Source organism: Pelecanus crispus, chromosome 5 (genome assembly GCF_030463565.1).
Source record: "Pelecanus crispus isolate bPelCri1 chromosome 5, bPelCri1.pri, whole genome shotgun sequence".
Taxonomy (NCBI): domain Eukaryota; kingdom Metazoa; phylum Chordata; class Aves; order Pelecaniformes; family Pelecanidae; genus Pelecanus; species Pelecanus crispus.
The window spans coordinates 11,354,235-11,371,382 of NC_134647.1; the positions used below are offsets into that span (position 1 = coordinate 11,354,235).

The 17,148-nt window shown below is 40.2% G+C and overlaps 1 protein-coding gene across 5 annotated transcripts in view; it reads right to left on the minus strand.

Moving 5' to 3' along the window:
* The window catches only part of C5H2orf76 (chromosome 5 C2orf76 homolog), a 41,491-nt gene that overhangs the window by 20,947 nt on the left and 3,396 nt on the right, over nt 1-17,148 (minus strand). The window contains exons 3-7 of one of the 5 annotated variants that reach the window (XR_012831056.1): nt 16,605-16,655; nt 12,038-12,075; nt 11,819-11,900; nt 9,412-9,519; nt 8,779-8,814 (exon numbers count right to left, since the gene is read on the minus strand). Coding sequence is in view for 3 of the 5 variants with exons in the window: in XM_075710502.1 (XP_075566617.1) it covers nt 8,738-8,814; nt 11,819-11,900; nt 12,038-12,075; nt 16,605-16,655 (248 nt within the window). In the remaining 2 variants the exon portion in view is untranslated. Of the gene's footprint in view, nt 1-950; nt 982-8,650; nt 8,815-9,249; nt 9,520-11,818; nt 11,901-12,037; nt 12,076-16,604; nt 16,656-17,148 lie in introns of those variants that run through there. The other 4 variants (XM_075710504.1, XM_075710502.1, XM_075710503.1 and 1 more) reach the window with 4 other exon arrangements.

The following is a 17,148-nucleotide window of genomic DNA, read 5'->3' on the forward strand; positions in this document are numbered from 1 at the left end:
TTGCCTAAGGCTTACAGTAAAGTCTCCAAACGCCACTACTTTTCACTGAATAGAGAGAAGTTGGTACGAGGGAAATGCCTAGATTTCATAATCAGTTGATTTTTTTGGTTTGTGGGTTTTTTGGCAACACAGGGAAGGTACCATTCTTTCCCACTGTCCCCTTCAGAAAGCTGCGGTTATTCAGGTTTCCCTATCCACTGCCACAACCTAGCCCAGATCAGCATCTGATCAAATCACTCACCAAGCAGACTGATTAGCCAGCACTATTTATTTGTGGTTGAATGATAGCTTAAGTTTCTGCATGGACTTGAGACAGTTTCACCTGAATATAATTCCACCCACTCCAGTTTAACTCATCCTTGAGGGAAAACTGGATTCAGCAGCTTCTTTTAGTCTTCTCTTCGATTTCATCATCAAGCAAAGTCAACATAAAAGCACCAGTTTACACATTTTCTGGTTACAACATTGTATTCCAATGCTTCTTTTTCCTGCCTAAGCTTCTTTTCACATCTTTAGATCAGGCAAGACTACTGCCTGGTGGCAAAAAAAAAAGATTACGAGGCAGGGAAAGAACATTACACAGGCTTGCAGGCTTTGTCTTCTAGGGGAAAGGTGTGGTTTTATTGTGAGTTGCTGCAAGGTTAAAGACTCACTTTTCTGCCCAGCAGAAGTAAGGCTTGCACCTCGGCTTTGTTTACATGGCTTTCATGCCCACATACCCTTTCCCGTCGATGGCAAAAGGACAGTTTTCATGAGCAGAAGCACCCTGACCTACCTGAGGAGTTGGATCCATTAGTGAGTCAGCACGGTGCTTTTCAGATGGACACAAGCCCAGATGGACAGACGAGCCAGCTCAAAATCCCCACAGCTACCGCAGCTCCACAGCATCTAAAAAAAGGCTGGTCAAGTGTTTCCAGCTAATGGCTGTGCCAACACACTGTCCAGGCAGTCACCATCCCTTTTAAAGACTGAAACCAATTCCTATAAATGCAGAACAGCATTTCAGATGGTGCCCCTGTAGGTGTCTGGCCCTTAAAACCTTTGACACAACAGTTGGAGTAATTTCTTCTGATTCTGGAATGCTGAAAAGTAGTTTGAGGAATTTTTCAATTATCTTTTCCCTATGAATTTTTTGATGTGGATAGGAGGTTTAGTTAGGTTAGCTTAAAATTTACCAATTAACTGGTTTTGTACTTGAAGTTTCTCTCTCTCTGTATATATTTACACACACACATATATATATTATTGCAGAATATATAGCTGGAATGTAAATTCTTTATATTTTTATTTCCTGTATTGCCTACTATGTGCCTCTGGGATATGTAAGAACCAACTGAAAAGCTGTAAGAATAAGGCCAGTTTTAATCACTGGCATCTGTAGTTATATAAAAGATATTCTGAACAGGTCTATATAATTATATCAGAACTTGTTTGAGTCTTTTTTTCCCTCCTCCCCCTGAACAATACCATTACTTTAATGGCAGTAGTAGAGTAGTGTGATTATCTAGAATTTAACCACTAGGAAATAAAACCCACTACAGCCAGCAGCTGGGAGAATCTCGTGATCAAGGTAGTAAGTGAAAATGAGCATTGTTGTGACCCATGGTGCCAGGGCCTCAATTAGGGAGTTGCTATGCACGTGGGAGGGCACAAGTGTGCACAGACATACATTTCATTGTAAGAGGCTAGTGTTATTGCACAGCACTTGTTGCAGAGGATCAAACAAGCTTAATTCACTAAACAAAAAGTGCTGTTGATACAGAGTTCAAGGAAGAGGGTGTTCCAGATGAGGGTTTATGGGACTGGAAAGAAAAAGGGAGTTTTAATACTATCAATTTGTTCTCCGTTTCTTAAGTCACTTCTTCATAGAAGTGGCATGCCAGATCAACCAACTTCTGGATCTGCAGCATTGCATTTTAATGAGCTAATTTGTAAGTTGATTTTAATGAGTTCATTTAAATTCCTGTGCTGAAGATTAACCTCTGCAGGTACAGTTCTCTCACTCCTGTTTTACAATACAAGGCTTTTAACAGTGCAATTGGTTTCTTGCTCTTCAGGGATTTACTTACAAAGTGATATATCAAACTACAGTTAAATCTTTAGGGGGATGCACTTGATTCAGTACCTCTCTGCAATATATTTCCTCCGGTCTCCAAAATGGCCAGCACAGCTGCGTCACCTGCTACAATCAGCAGCAAAAGTCTGGTGTTACCCTTGAGCTCAAACTTTCACACACAGAGCTAGTGGGATCTGCAGACTGTGCCTCAGGTTTGAGGAAAGAGATTTGTTATGCTAGGACAGTTTTATCTGTTTATTGTGCCTTAATAAGCAGCATCAGTTTTGCACAACTTCTGCACAAGGTTTTTTAGTGCAAGTCAGAACCATGCTTATTTTAAAGTTGAGCATGCAATACATAGCAGGAAGATACTGTCTCTGCTTAGGGACAGTTCTTGTTAGCAGAGCATGTGCAGGACTTTCATAATCAAAGACTAAAAATAACTGTTGTGTGTGGCAAGTCAAGAGGATCACACATTACAAGCCATAGTATTACAGGAATCTTTCCAATTTAAAGCAGCACTACAGCAGTCCTCCTAGAAAGATAATCTGCTTTAGATTTAGAGACCTCAGCAGTGGAGGATCCACTACAGCTGCTGTTCAGCTGGTTAGTTACTCTTGTTATCTGTTTCCCATATCTGATCTGCAATTAGCTAGCTTCAGCTGCTGCTGCAGCATGCCAGCCTGCTGGCTTAAAGAGCTATCAACAATCAGATATCTGTGTTGAAGCAGCTGTCTCATTCAGCGCTCTAGAAAACAAAGTTACTGTGCAGGATTCAAGTCTTTTTCTGCAAAAACAGGTTTATTTGATTTGGGAGGGATGGGGCAGGGGAGTAGTGTGAAGAAATGGCCATGGCTAGGATATAAGGCTTCCATTTCTAAATTGCTGCTTTGACTCTAAAACCACATGATGTCCTCCAGTTGGATGGACGCAAATACATGCATAGAGCCAAAGGTCTGATTTCAAAGTAGTGTGAAAACCAAACCGATACCACACCTCCCATTTTAAAAATCTCAGTTCACTGAAGAAAAGCTCTCTATCCCATCCTCTCCCTCACTGCATCACCAGCCCAAACGCCCACCTCAGGTCCCAGCTATCTGCCAGGCATGCCACGCTTTGAGACAAGGTCCTGGTCCCCAGCAAAGCAGAACTGGGTGCTGTGCAGAAGGAAGAGAAGAGAGAATAACACCTCCCAAACAACCTGCCCCACCGTGCTGGCTGCATCCCTGCACACAGCAGTCTTCCTCTGCAGACAGCACAAGACTACACAGCTGCAATCTCCCATTCATCATCTCCGGACTGTGAACAGTTGTTGAGGGTTATAGTGAGTTTGGAATCAACGAGCAGTTCTCATACACATCAAGATGCGGTAAACCCCTAGTGCTACAAGGTTAAAGAAAGGAATTAAAGCAGGAGCCCAAATCAGAAGGAAGAATTTAGGTCACCCAGGCTCTACCTGCCACTTCCCTCTCTTCGATAGTCTCCCTGGCATCTGCAAGCTGCTGCAAGTAAGGTGACAGGAATCTCAGCAGAAAGCTCCGTCTCACCTTGTCCGTGTGCAACAATTCAAATTTACCCTTTTAACCAGGCAGCATCTATGCGCACTTCAATCACCACAGCATAAAGCTGTGCACAGTGCTTGGGTTTGGGCTCTGAAACTCATATCCCATCTCAGCTCATCGCAGCTCAGAAAGCGTGACCCAGAGAACACAGTGCCTGGTTCTCCTCAGCCCTTGCACTACAAGGAAGAAATAGTAGCAGCTGAGGGTCAGAAGCATGAAGGATACATTTTTTGTCTGTTTAAGCTGTGTTGCTGAAGGTGTTTTGCTCTGCTTTGCATGTGTGTCTGTTCTGGGTGGTTTTCCTTGTGTTTAAAAAAAATAGGCATACTTAAAGTCTACTTTACAAAACCTCAGCAAGTTAACACTGATCTTTTCCAGACAATACTTCAAATGAACATTCTGCAAATGCATCCTCACAGCATGTAAAGATTTAGATACGCTGGAACTGGCTCCGCAAAGGATGCTCTCTAACAAGAGGAATTTAAGCACTGATACCAGTTCAATTTGCCGCTTTTTGATTTTAATATAAAAAGAAATACTTTCTGCAAGGAAGGATTCAGCTTTCATCACCAGAACTCTAGTACACACTTTGCAGGCTAAACCAATTCACAGATAAGCACTTTTCATAAACATTACATATTTCTTGGCTTGCACAGGTTCTGGAGAATGAAAGAACAGGCTGTGCTGACATCTGGTGGCTTTCTCTGCAGACAAAGACAGTTTATGGCAGTAGGTCTTGGCTTTTCACTGCATTTTTTTTTTTTGCATTCCTGATGTAACTTCTCTCGTTTCCTTCCAAGACACAAAGCATTATGATAAAAACATTTTTGTTTCCACTGACCAGTGGACAGTGCTGTCCTTCCTATGCAAGTCCTCCTGTAAAGCAACAAAGGATCCTTTGTTGTGCACTATTAGCAACAGTGTAGAAAAAGGTCTCCTCTTTATTTCAAAAATTAATAAAAAGAATGCACATTCACTGCCACAGGAAATGCTGCTGTTGCATATCAGATGAGGTGTAAACCTAACCATTAAAGCACTGCAAATCAGCAGAGGTGGCAGCAAGAAGCAAAGGGAAGTGGCAGGGAAAACATGCAAGGCTGTGTGTTTCTCTAACTCAACAGGAAAGTAAGCAGTAGGAAAAAGTCAATGTCACAATAATATGAAAAGCGGTAAAATTGTCTTCTGGGCATCATTGCTTGATTCATTAACCATGTGCAAATCTGTGCCAAGTAGCACTTCAAAAAGGAAGTCAGGGAAGGAGGATTGGGTGCCAACCAGCAAGACTGAGCTCAGTCCAAACTGTTCAATAAGCAAAAGCATGCCCTTGCCTTAAGCATTTGTAATGCCTTCAGCCAGCTGAAGTTCCTCTGAAGCCAGGATCCTATCAGTCCCATTAGCCCAAGAACAAGTATCACATGTTCTGTTTTCTCGTTCTTGATCTCTGGACACTCAGGATTTCTGTGGTTATTAGCTTGCAAGGACAGGACCCACAGATGTCCTGTCATGGCTGTGGTTAACACTTGGACTGTTACTTGCAAGCTTGTTTTTAAGTAAATGGTCTGTCAGGGGATGTGCTGAATACTCCCAGGGAGTGAAACAGAAACACCACAGCTTACAACTTATCTCTGGATCACCTCTAAGACAGAATGTTTACATCTGATAAAGCAGTTCCCCAGCGTCAACAGTGGTGCCTATCAGATCTTTGAGGACTCCTTTATGCCATTGTAATTGTCAACATTTAACTCAGCTATCCATGTCAGCAGTTTTCTTAGCTCTTGCCTCTTCGAGAGGCAACATAACTACCTCTGGACAGAAAAATACAAAAAAACTGCTGCATGCGGAAAACATAATATGACAGAGCCAGAAAAAACAAGATGCCTATTCCAGCAGTTTATGAGTTCAATTCCAAAAATTATTAAAATGCACCATTTTCATACCTTTAGTGGTATAAAAAGCAGTACTACTCCAGTATTTCTGTGCCAAGAGTGTGGTAGTCAAGATTTTGTGTGCTTATTCAGTTACACTGTTACCTCTTCTTCCTCTTCATGGTAACTCCTTTCCTAATTTCCTCCCTTCTCCTTTAGTAGCTATTCTTCCACACCTCCTAAAAAACCCTCTAACTCTCTCTGAAGTCATTTTCTTTCTCCAAGAAACACCCAAGCCTCCCCCCCTGCCGGCTTCCAGTTTGACTGCTTTTCCCTGCTACAGTGCAATAACCCAGGAAAAGTTGCATCTTATTTCAGCATCCACTCTGGATGCTGTTCCTTTTGTTTAAAAAAAAAAAAAAAAAAAAAGGCTAGTGAAAGGCTCCAAGGACATCATACTGAAAGATGAATCCTAATTAACCCCATGATGTCTAAGAACACAAGTAAAGCTATATGATTTACCCCACTACACATTATGGAGAAGCCACTTTTAACTAGCTGTAATTGTAAACCGATGCAGTTCATGACCTCTGCCAGGCTAATAAACCACGGTACCAACTCTGTAGGTGGTTTCCTTCAATAGAAAGAGGATTTCATAACAACATGGGTAAAGACATCTCAGTCTGTAGTAATTTATTAGCCAGCGTTCACAGATTTCATTCAGTACTCAATGACCCTGGAATCAAACCTACTTTGATACAAGGCTATACCATATTCCACCAACAAATGTTGGAACAGCATCTACCTTTACAAGTTCTCAGTTATTATCTATGGTTTTGTGGGGTTTATTTGAAAGAACCATTATTAAAAGGCCAACAAAAAAAAAAAAGCACAGTAGAAAAACACTTCAGGAAGAATCCAGTTTACAAATGTGGTCATTGAGAGCATTACAAAAGGCTCTACTGTGCTGCTGCAGAAAGGAGCCAATGAAGTGCCATTGCCAGAGCTCACAAAGCAGTAGTTTAACTCTTCCCTTGGAAAGAAAAGCTAATCTGGAGTGCCAGACACATCATTCTTGAATATTTGCATTAAAACATGTACCATTTTCTCGTTGATGCTGTAGAATTGCTCTTTCACTGCGCCACGCTTGATGTGGCACTGTGGCACTGAACGTTTGTAACTGTACTAGCCCAGAAAGGACAATCGTTAAAATTTGGTGACTCTTTCAAACACAAATGCCTTAGAGAAAAGAGATCACAAAAACAATCCAAATCTGTCTGAAAGGGCTGAAGACCAAATTCAGATCCCCAGAACAGGAGGAAGAAAATGACAGTGTTTGCTCAGTCTAAGAGCCTGAACGTGCTGACGGACATCATCTAGATGCCTTGGTAGGACAGTCTGAGACATTGATCTCTCTGGTATGCCATCTACTTCTTACAAAGTTACCTTCATTATTGTAAATTTGGCTGCACAAAGCTGATGTACTCTGGAGTGCAATGCATTAGCTTAAACTGTCTGTGAAGACAGGTACAAACTTGTATTAGCCAGATTAATCTGGCAAACGTGACAGACTGTGTAAGAAGGAAGCTGAGACACGGGCCCATGTTTGGGGAGCAGGTACCAGCAACAGAAAGGTGGCCTGGACAGGAAGAGGCAGCAAGTGGTAAGTTCTCCTCACAAATTCATCAGAGCATGCATAACAGCATCTAAATCCCAAGAGAACACAGGTGACTTCAGTGACACAGGATTCCCCCTTACAAGATAAAGATACAACCACCCTTTTAATCGCAGATGACAAAAGTGGTAGACTACTTTCACAAGAGAATAAAACAAAGCTGTTGGTGAGTAGAACTAGCTACTGAAACGAGCCTAAACCAGAGAGTTGTCAGGAAGGATGAAGAAAATGAGGTGGGAACAATACATAGAGGTTTCTTTGGCCCTACAGCTAACGTAAAGAGAACTTTTATTCAGATACTTTGGAAATCACACATCTGCTTTCATTATCACATGTCAATAAAAAAAAAAATCATCAAAGCTCTAAGAAACAGTAAGCTTACTTCTCTGGAAAGTCTCTAGTGGAAATGGTGTTGTCAGCTCTCACCCAGAGCTGAGGGTAGATGTGTGGGTCTAAAGCAATTGCACATGAGGTCTCATTTGATTTAGCAGAGCCTATGCCCAAAAAGCCTGCTAAGGCAGAGAGCCAGCATCATTTCTGTTTCAGTGAAGAGAGCCTTAAAGGCACATTGTCCCATCTTGGTAACCCCCAAAAAGCAGTTTCATAAGCGGTGTCTATCTAAAGGTACTTGACTGGATGCATGATTATTTTTTCTTATTCTTGATTTGGTTAATATAGTAGGAAAGCCTGGAATTACCAAGAGCTAACATATAACAACAGAGTATTTGGCTCTTGGAAAGCAGGAAAGAATCAATTCCAGTCTTGAAGACATGTAGCTTGCAGACTGGGCCTCTCCTCGCAAAAATGCAATCATTCAGGCTTTATTCTTAAACCTGAAACCATGAGCTTCACTCCGTTTGGAAAAATGCTCAGTTCCTACTTATGCACACTGATGTCCGGGCAGAACTCAGGCTGCTACCTTGGACATGAAGGTGTCCCCGTAAAGTAAAGCTAGAAACAGGCGAGCTGGTGCTTGAACGCAAAAGCCTCCCAATGGTCATTTGTCCCTTTCAGCATGCTAAGGAGGGCTGGAAGAGAGTATAAAGGAAAGCATTCACCAGTCAAGAGCATGAAACACTTGCCAGTCTTCACCATTTAAACAAAAGAGACCAAACATAAAATGAGAGAAGTAAAGCTATGACTTGAAACAGAGAGCTTCTCTTCTCCAGCTCTCTAAAATACCCATTGATTTGGTCATAAAACATTTCCATTAGAAGTTAGTACTGTGATGGGACCTTACTGTGCATTGTATAATCTCCATATGTAGCTAATGTCTGCTGTAGGATCACACCAAGAACGTGTGTCACAGGTCAGAGATTGCACTGCCTGCATCGTAAGAGGCAAGCAAAGGAAAAAGAAATGCGGGGTGGGGTGGGGGGAGTCATTTATGCATTTATGTCCCACAGTTTTTCTTCTCTCAGTCTTAGCATATTGACAGAAATTAATTTCTATAGGAAGGGAATTGCACTGTTTGCAAAGCAATCCTCTAGGATTTATTGATCTTTAAGAAAAATCTCATTAAGCAGAATAAGGAAAATTTACAACAGGTATGGGAAAACAAAACAATCTCTTGGGATCTTCACCAGGCCGAAACAGGATTAGCTTTGTAGTTTCTGTAATCTTCCTCACAGAAGAATGCTAATTCAGTCTCATTTGCTAGAATGAATAAAAAATTAAATATTTAGCACACCAGTAAATGAACCACCCAACAGCCAGCTATTTAGAATCTTAGAAGACAATCGACAACTTTTTGGTGAAAGACAGTTACAAATCACCACACATTTTTTCAAAAAAGACGCCAGTATTAAAGATGTCATTTAACCTTTTTTTTTTAAAAAAAAACAAAACCAAGAATGTGAATATATAGCAGTAAATATGCACACAAGACCCCTCAAGATTTGTTTAACACAGCCTTCAGAATTGTTTGTATAAGCATTCAGCAAATTAAGTGATTGCATTTCTAACGCCTTCAAATGCTAGAAAAATAATGAAGTGTGATTTTCTCTTTTTTTGTGCATTTTTCTGTTAGGAAAGGGGAAAAGAAACTATTTTTTCCATTAAATTAGCCAGTAGGTATAATAATTTAATACTTAGAGGATCAGTAGAATATTTTACAGATCACTTTACATTCTCCCTCATGACCCATCAAAATATGTGTCTGAAGAAGTTAATTTTTTGCCCTGCTGATGATTAATTCATGAGGCTTCAACAATATGCAAAGTGAAAGACACAAATTGGCTTCTCCAGCAATACCTTCAAATACCTCTAATTATTCACAGGGGATATGGTACAGCTAAAGGACCCACAAAGGTTCAGAGCAGTCACAATTCTTTCAACCCAGTAGGTCAAGGACTTCCTCTTCTAAAACAGTAAGTCAGCAACATTACCAATTCAGAACAGAGACAAATCTGATGGAAAGCCTTCACAATTATTAAACATGGAATTCTTTAAGGTGCTGAGCCAATAAGTTCCACATTCGTTTTTTAAATTAAACCTGAAGTTAATGAAGTCTGCCTGTCTTGTAAAAAAGAAAAAAAGAAGAGCAGAAGGGGTTTTGGAATCTCAACTAGAAAACAGACAAGACTGTTTGCAATGAATACTGAACACTTTATTAACATACACCCTGCTCTTAAAAAAAACAAGCAAGCATTAACTTTGCTGACTAGATAATAGCTGTAATAATAATCACTACCACAGAGGTCTTCCTGAGGATACTTATCTAATGTCCTCATAATTTATAACTCTCTAGCCCAACCCTGTAAAGTGCCAAGGGCAATCAACTGCAGCTTGGAAAAAATGTTCTGCATGTCTCAGAATTTCCCAGATTTTCTAACAGCAATTCTCTGTTCTATTCTAGTAAATCTTCTCCAGACTAGATATTGGAAAAACGTAACATGTCAATAGGAGATTTCAAATATTCTTACTGATTTAAATTAAACAGTACAAAATGAGGACTAGTGGCATATGCTGTCATACTTAACTTCCTTCATCTACTCTTTTCCACTTCTTGTTGAAGGAGGACTTATTCAAGATTTTACTACAAAGACCCCAATCCTAACTCACCTAATTTTCATATCAAGATATGCTGGAACATATCAAAATTCAAAATGGTATAATGGCATGCTGCATTTTACAAAGCAAGAGTTTTTCTTTTCTATCACAAATACCCGCAACATACTAATGACTAACTGCTGTTAGTTATTCTGAAAAAAACAAAAAGCAGCTTTAAATTGTTTTCTGCCCTGAATAAGCCACCCCTTGCTTTGTACAGAGACACAGAACAGGCTGGTCTGTTCCGATTTCTTTTGACTGTAACATTTACTCTGATGTTTTGACACCTTTTTCAAGATCACATCCAACTGTTTCACCACTGTAGCTACAAACCTAAGTTTCAAAGATGGATAATATATACAAATATTTATCAATAGCTTTTTGAAAGAAGGCAGCTCTGGACAATATTGTTTCTAATTCAACATTGGGCACTGTCATCAGTCCCTCTCTTGAACTGCATTGCTTCTTATGCCTTAGGTAGATATCAATCATGCTTAAATGAATCTTCTGCTAACTAAATTACAAATCTATAAGACTTGAGTGCCAGTAATCCTCTTTCCTGAGAAACCTTTTTTTTTTTTGGTCCAGATAAAAAGACCTGGTTTAGTACAAACAGCCAGAGATTAACTATCATTCATGTTGTAGGAACACCCAAAGACCTCTAGGAAAGGTATACTGAGGCCAGTTGCAGTGCACCCCAGAGAAAAACATTAAAGAGACATCCCAAGTCACTTAAAACCAGAAAGTAAATGGCAGGAAACAAAAGAGCCAAGAAACCTATGAGAAAGAAATCCCATTCACTAGCTGGGGAGCAATCAGGGGGCATCAGGAACAGGAGGGAGCTTTCTCTGTGACACCCCTGCACTTAGAGCGCAGGCAGTTATGCGTTCCAGCTAGGCAAATCAGATTCAAATGAGCAAATGTCCATATCAAGGTGGAATGCAACTACATCCCTTAAGTACCCTGCTGCCACAAAGTCATTCAGCCACATTTATGAGAAGCCCAAAGGACATCCAGGGACCATCAATTTTATCATGACAGACATTTCTTTACATTATTACCAAAAGACATGCCCTATATGTAGTCCCCTGTCAAAATGTGAGAAATCAGGTCAAGTTTCAACTCTTTGCTATGTTCAGCACATTCTCTAAATTATACTGCTTGAGCTTTCCTGAGCAATCAGGCTATCAAGCACTGTATGCTGCACATTAAACAAATCTAATCTTATTTCATTATTCCATGCTGGTTCCACTACTTACATTTCTAACCAAAACATCAGTTTAAATGTTACTGATAAGACTAAGCAGACACGGTACTAATAACCTATCTGTCAATCATTTAAAATTACTCTCGGCAGAATTATAAGCATACCCTCTAAAAATCACAATTTGCATTCTGAACATTTGGAGTGCAGATACCTGCTGCCCTCAGTCCAATGATTTGAATGTACATTATCCCCGCTTCTTCCCTGAATAATTATCAAGTAGTATAAAGAGCATCAGGAATAGCATTTACTTTTCAGCAGGCTATCCAAACATAATCAGCCAGTTATCAGTTTAATGACAACCAGAATGAACAGCACCCTCAGACAATACAAACATACTCCTACCTACTCCAGCTGCTTTCAGCGTACTGTCTTCTTTCAAAACCAGTTTGTCATCATCTTCCAAACTCACTACAAGTTCACCAGTCTACAAATCAGAGAACCAGAATACAAAGATAAGAATAAGAATTTACTGACTGTCTCTGCCCCAGTCTTGTTTGACAGTGCAGAGACCTGCCTGTATTAAAGCATGTAAAAGGGGAAGAATACAGCTAATAATCATACCTTAGATTTGTGTGCTTGGTGAATAATCTTCATTGTATCTGAAAGAAAATACAATATTCTCCTAAAATAAGACTTAATAGGCAGGTAACACCAAAAGCTGTACTTGGGGAAGGAGAGACAAACAAAGGGGTGAGGCTCAAAACCTTTTATTAGCAACAATTTTTTGTATTCAGTCTAAAACAGGAGAAAACATCTTAATTTCCCAGTCCTGCAGCCACAGTCTTAAACCAGTCAATCCAACATTAAGGTTCCACATCCTACTGGGCTTCTGTCTGCTGGCTGAATTACAATAACTAACTAATGACCATCCCAATTGCCAGTCAAAACACATCAATTTAAATGCCAGTTAGGGTGTTTTAACCTAACAGGTTTTACACATGCAATTGGGGCAGGACAAACAGCATTTATGCACTGTCAACTACTACAGTTAAGTTGATAGGCAGCAAGTGATTAAGACACAGTAACCTGACCAGATCATTCCTTGAAATTTTCCTTCTCATGAAGAAAGCACCCATGTAGAAATTTTGTTAAGCAAGTCCATTTTCCATGGACACATACAGCCTCTCCTCTTTTTAATGCTATAGTCTCTTCAGTAATATTAATCTCTGATACATTTGCACAGTGTAGCACTTCCAAGAAATCACACTATACAAAAAAAGAAATACTGCTCCACTCTGGCAATGTGGGCAGGGCTTTGTTAACAGAAGAGAAAAACTGGGGAAAATAATGTGGTCACTAAAGCATACAGATGAGTGCAAAGATCCAGAGGGAATGGAAGCCAGAAGGTGCCAATGCAGCACTAAAAAAGAAAGCCCCAACCCCCTCCCCCCAAACCAAACTCCAAAGCCTCTGTATTTGAACAAATTCAGCATAACACATCAATCCCTTCCCAGCAAAGAAGCAAAAACCAGTTCTGTTCACCTGCTCGTTTTCTGTTTGCCTGCTCATTTTCTGTTCTAGTTTGGTTTTGTGCATTAACTGAACACTACATGTTGAAATAGTCTGGTCAGAGAAGGATGCAAGAAAGTTAAATATAGGCTAAAATGACTTTCAAACTACCGAGAGCAAGTATTCAGGTGTTCAGAATAACAGAGATCACGTCTGCATTCAGAAGTTTGCTCCCATACCACTCTGGCCCATTTTGAACGTTTTATTTAAAATGTTACAGAAGGTCAAAACTACTCTGTATTCCCTCTGCAGAGGTTACTGAAAAGGCAGTCTTAGCATGCTGCACTAATTGCAGTATTAGAAGCAAGACACATATTAAATTGCAGTTCCCAGATCCATCTTGCATAGAAGCATTGCAAAAAGACCAAGCAATCACAGCAAAAATACACTGCAATCATGAAACCTTTCTACCACAGCAAATACAATCCAGCCTGTACCTATTAGTTTTAAGCTTCTCCATCTACTTTGTCACACCCCCCTTTTCTCCAGTCTTTGCCCAGTCATTCTCTGAACTATGGTCTCAGTTTTACTTCTTCACAACTCCCCCGCTGGCATCCAGTTCTTTTCTTTACCTGAGCTATTAAATGGCTTCCCTAACTCTGTTAGAGATGAAACTACAGTCTCTTCTCGTTCTAGCTAACAAGCCCTATGTCCTGTCAATTGCTTTTGCTATTTTATCCCAATTTAGTCCCGCTCAATCATATTCCCAGATTTTTACATTTCCTTTTCTGGTGACAGATCTTCCATGACAACAGGTAAGAAATCACTTTCTAAGTCTGATTCTGTGGAGTATCTACCATATTGCTTAACATTCATGGGGAAAAAAAAAACTGAGAAGCAGCTTAAGAGACAAGTTGGCACCCAGGCTGCCATCATCAGTGAAAAGATAGCAATGACAGGGTAGGAAGATGAGAAGATTAAGAGTTCTAGACCAAGAGCAAGAACGATGTGTACAAAGAAATGAAGAGAAAAATGAAAGTCATAAGCTTTGAGATGCGAGTTAAAGCACCAAGCCAAGAGGAAAAATGTGATGGCATTACATATGATGTTGAGTGAACAATGTGGTGCTGGATTCTGGAGAGAAGGAAGCCAAAAGAGGCACAAGGTGAAAGACAGCCAGGTCCAACTGAGATTCCTGGCACCACCAAACAAAGCAGAAGGAAAAAACCTGACTTTTACTAGCACTACTCATGCAGAAGTCTCACTGCCCTTTCATCACCAAAATACAAGAAAGACAGTAGAGCATACAAGAGATGCCAAAAACATGAACCTGGGTGATTCACAGCCTGAAGGTGAGGAACTTGCCTTTGATTTTTCTGTGTGAAAATTCCCACACAACTAGCACCATCCCACTAAAAGCAGGCACCCACTTAACTGGTGTAACAGGTTTTAAAGTTCTGCAGTGTTTTTCACCCACATACTCAGTCCTACACAGCACGATCAGGTGCTCAGCCACAACATATGCCTTGGGAAAAACTACACCGATGCTCTAACTGATGAAGGAACTAGCAGCAGGGATAGGCAGCACCAGGAATACAACTGATAGCAGCAGTCCTCCATGGACCCCCTCATCTAGCCAAAGCCACAGATATTAGGGGGACGAAGCGCACCTCCAAATTCAAACTTTAGGTACCTAGACTTTAAGACCTTAAGTAATCTATTAAAAATAATAGTAACACTCAAGCCCTTGCCACTGACATGTCGTAAATCTTAATCCCCAACTTTTTTTCTGCTTTCATTTTGCACTGTTTCATCATCAGCAATAACACAGAATGAAATGCTTGGGTTTGTGGTTTGGTTTTTTTTTTTTAAACAGGCAAATAGTCTATTACCATTCACATGTATTAAGTAGGTTCCTGATGCAATTCTTTGAATCACTGTAGAGGAAGGAGTTTGTCAACTCCAAGAACATGGGAGACAGAGGATCACTTGCAGCAAGACGAGCAGCTGAGGGAACTGGGGTTGTTTAGTCTGGAGAAGAGGAAGCTGAGGGGAGACGTTATTGCTCTCTACAGCTACCTGAAAGGAGGCTGTAGTGAGGTGGGTGTTGGGCTCCTCTCCAAAGTAACTAGCGATAGGATGAGAGGAAATGGCCTCAAGTTGTGTCAGGGGAGGTTTAGATTGGATATGAGGAAAAATTTCTTCACAGAAAGGGTTGTCAAACATTGGAACAGGCTGCCCAGAGAGGTGGTGGAGTCACCATCCCTGGAAGTGTTCAAAGAATGGGTAGACGTGGCACTTTGGGACATGGTTTAGTAGGCATGGTGGTGTTGGGTTGATGGTTGGACTGATGATCTTAGAGATCCTTTCCAATCGTAATGATTCCTAGTTTTTACTTTCATTAAAAATAATCCAGCCACCAAGCCAGGAAACATGAAATTGCTACTCTACTCTTAATTGGTTTAGTGGTGGACTTGGTAATGTTAGGTTAATGGTTGGACTGGATGATCTTAAAGGTCTTTTCCAACCTAAACGATTCTATGAAACTTCTCTACTGAGAGTGGTCAAGCATTAGAACAGGCTGCCCAGAGAGGTGGTGGAGTCACCATCCCTGGAGGTGTTCAAAAAACGTGTAGACGTGGCACTTTGGGACATGGGTTAGTAGGCATGGTGGTGTTGGGTTGACAGTTGGACTGATGATCCTAGAGGTCCCTTCCAACATTAGTGATTCCTAGTTTTACCTTCATTAAAAAATAATCCAGCCACCAAGCCAGGAAACATGAAATTAATTATTACTCTACCCTTAATTGGTTTAGTAGTGGACTTGGTAGTGTTAGGCTAATAGTTGGACTTGATGATCTTAAAGGTCTTTTCCAACCTAAACGATTCTATGATTCTAAAACTCCAAGGGAACTTTCAGAATTGCCCAGTTTAGGAAAAGGTATGTTACTGACATCTGAGTTAACAAATTCCAAGAAAAGAAGTAATTTAGTCTATTTTGAAAGTATATTCTGCCCCAAACAGATGAATTGCACATGTTTATGCTGATCTTCACAAAAAGGAAATATACACATAGCTTTACATTACAGGATAAAGTCAGCCTAAATTTCACACCAGGCTATTTCATTCCATCAACTTGTATTTAAGAGCTTTCATATCTACTTTGAGCAAAGTTCCCCTGCTTCTCTTATATCGTGTAAATTATTTAAGTATGTAAGTCTTAAGCATTTTCCATTTACTGCCTTCAACTCCCATTTCACCATCCTTTCTGACTTCACAATTAGTAAATATATACTGAAATATATAAGCGCATAGAGAACTACAATTTCAAAGCATCTGAGATCACAAGCTGCTCGCTAGAGTAAAAACAGAGTTAGAAGGCACTTACAAAAGTAATAAAAAATTAATACCAAAACCCATCAGTACCAATTAGCAAATAATGTATGCAGCCTAATTCAAAGATTAATACAGAACTTCAAAATAACAGTCAAGTTCTGCAGATGTGATCCCAGTGGCATAACCCCAGCTACAAGAGCTGGATAGAGTTGCAAATGTAGGCAGGCACTGCCACCAGCATGAGTATTCTACAGCAGTTGTCTTCTAAATTGTATAGAAACTGGTTTAAAATATTATGTCTGTATTTTACAGGAATTAAAACAAGAAAAAAATCCCCACGTACCATACTTGTAATTTTTGAAAGGAGGAGGAAGTCCTGTTCTTGAAGGCACATCTATGAAAATAAAAGCACCACGTTAAAACAAAGTCGTCTTTTTTTATTTCCAGTATTTTATTTTCCATTATTTCATACATTCATCCTGGATATCTTTTACATCAAAATAAATCCACAACACAGGAGACTTGTTTGCACATCAAATACTAAAACACAACCTTTGGCTCAGATTCTATAGTTACTCCATATCTGGTGAACTTCACTTGAGCTTGAAGTCCCTCTGAACAAAACGACCCATAAGGACAGTGAGTCAGTGCAATTAAGAGATGATCACGGAAGTCTGATCCTTCAGAATACAGCCAGAAACATCCTGTTAATGGTTTGCACAGCATCTCTCTCTACCTTATACAAACAGCTGACAACTGTCATTCATAACTGAATTGTTCAGTAAACACAGCCATGCAAACCAGCCACAAAAAGGAAGCCAAACTGTCGAAAATTAACTCTTTAGCTGCATGCAGGACACAGCCCATAAGCAACTGCAAGAACACTA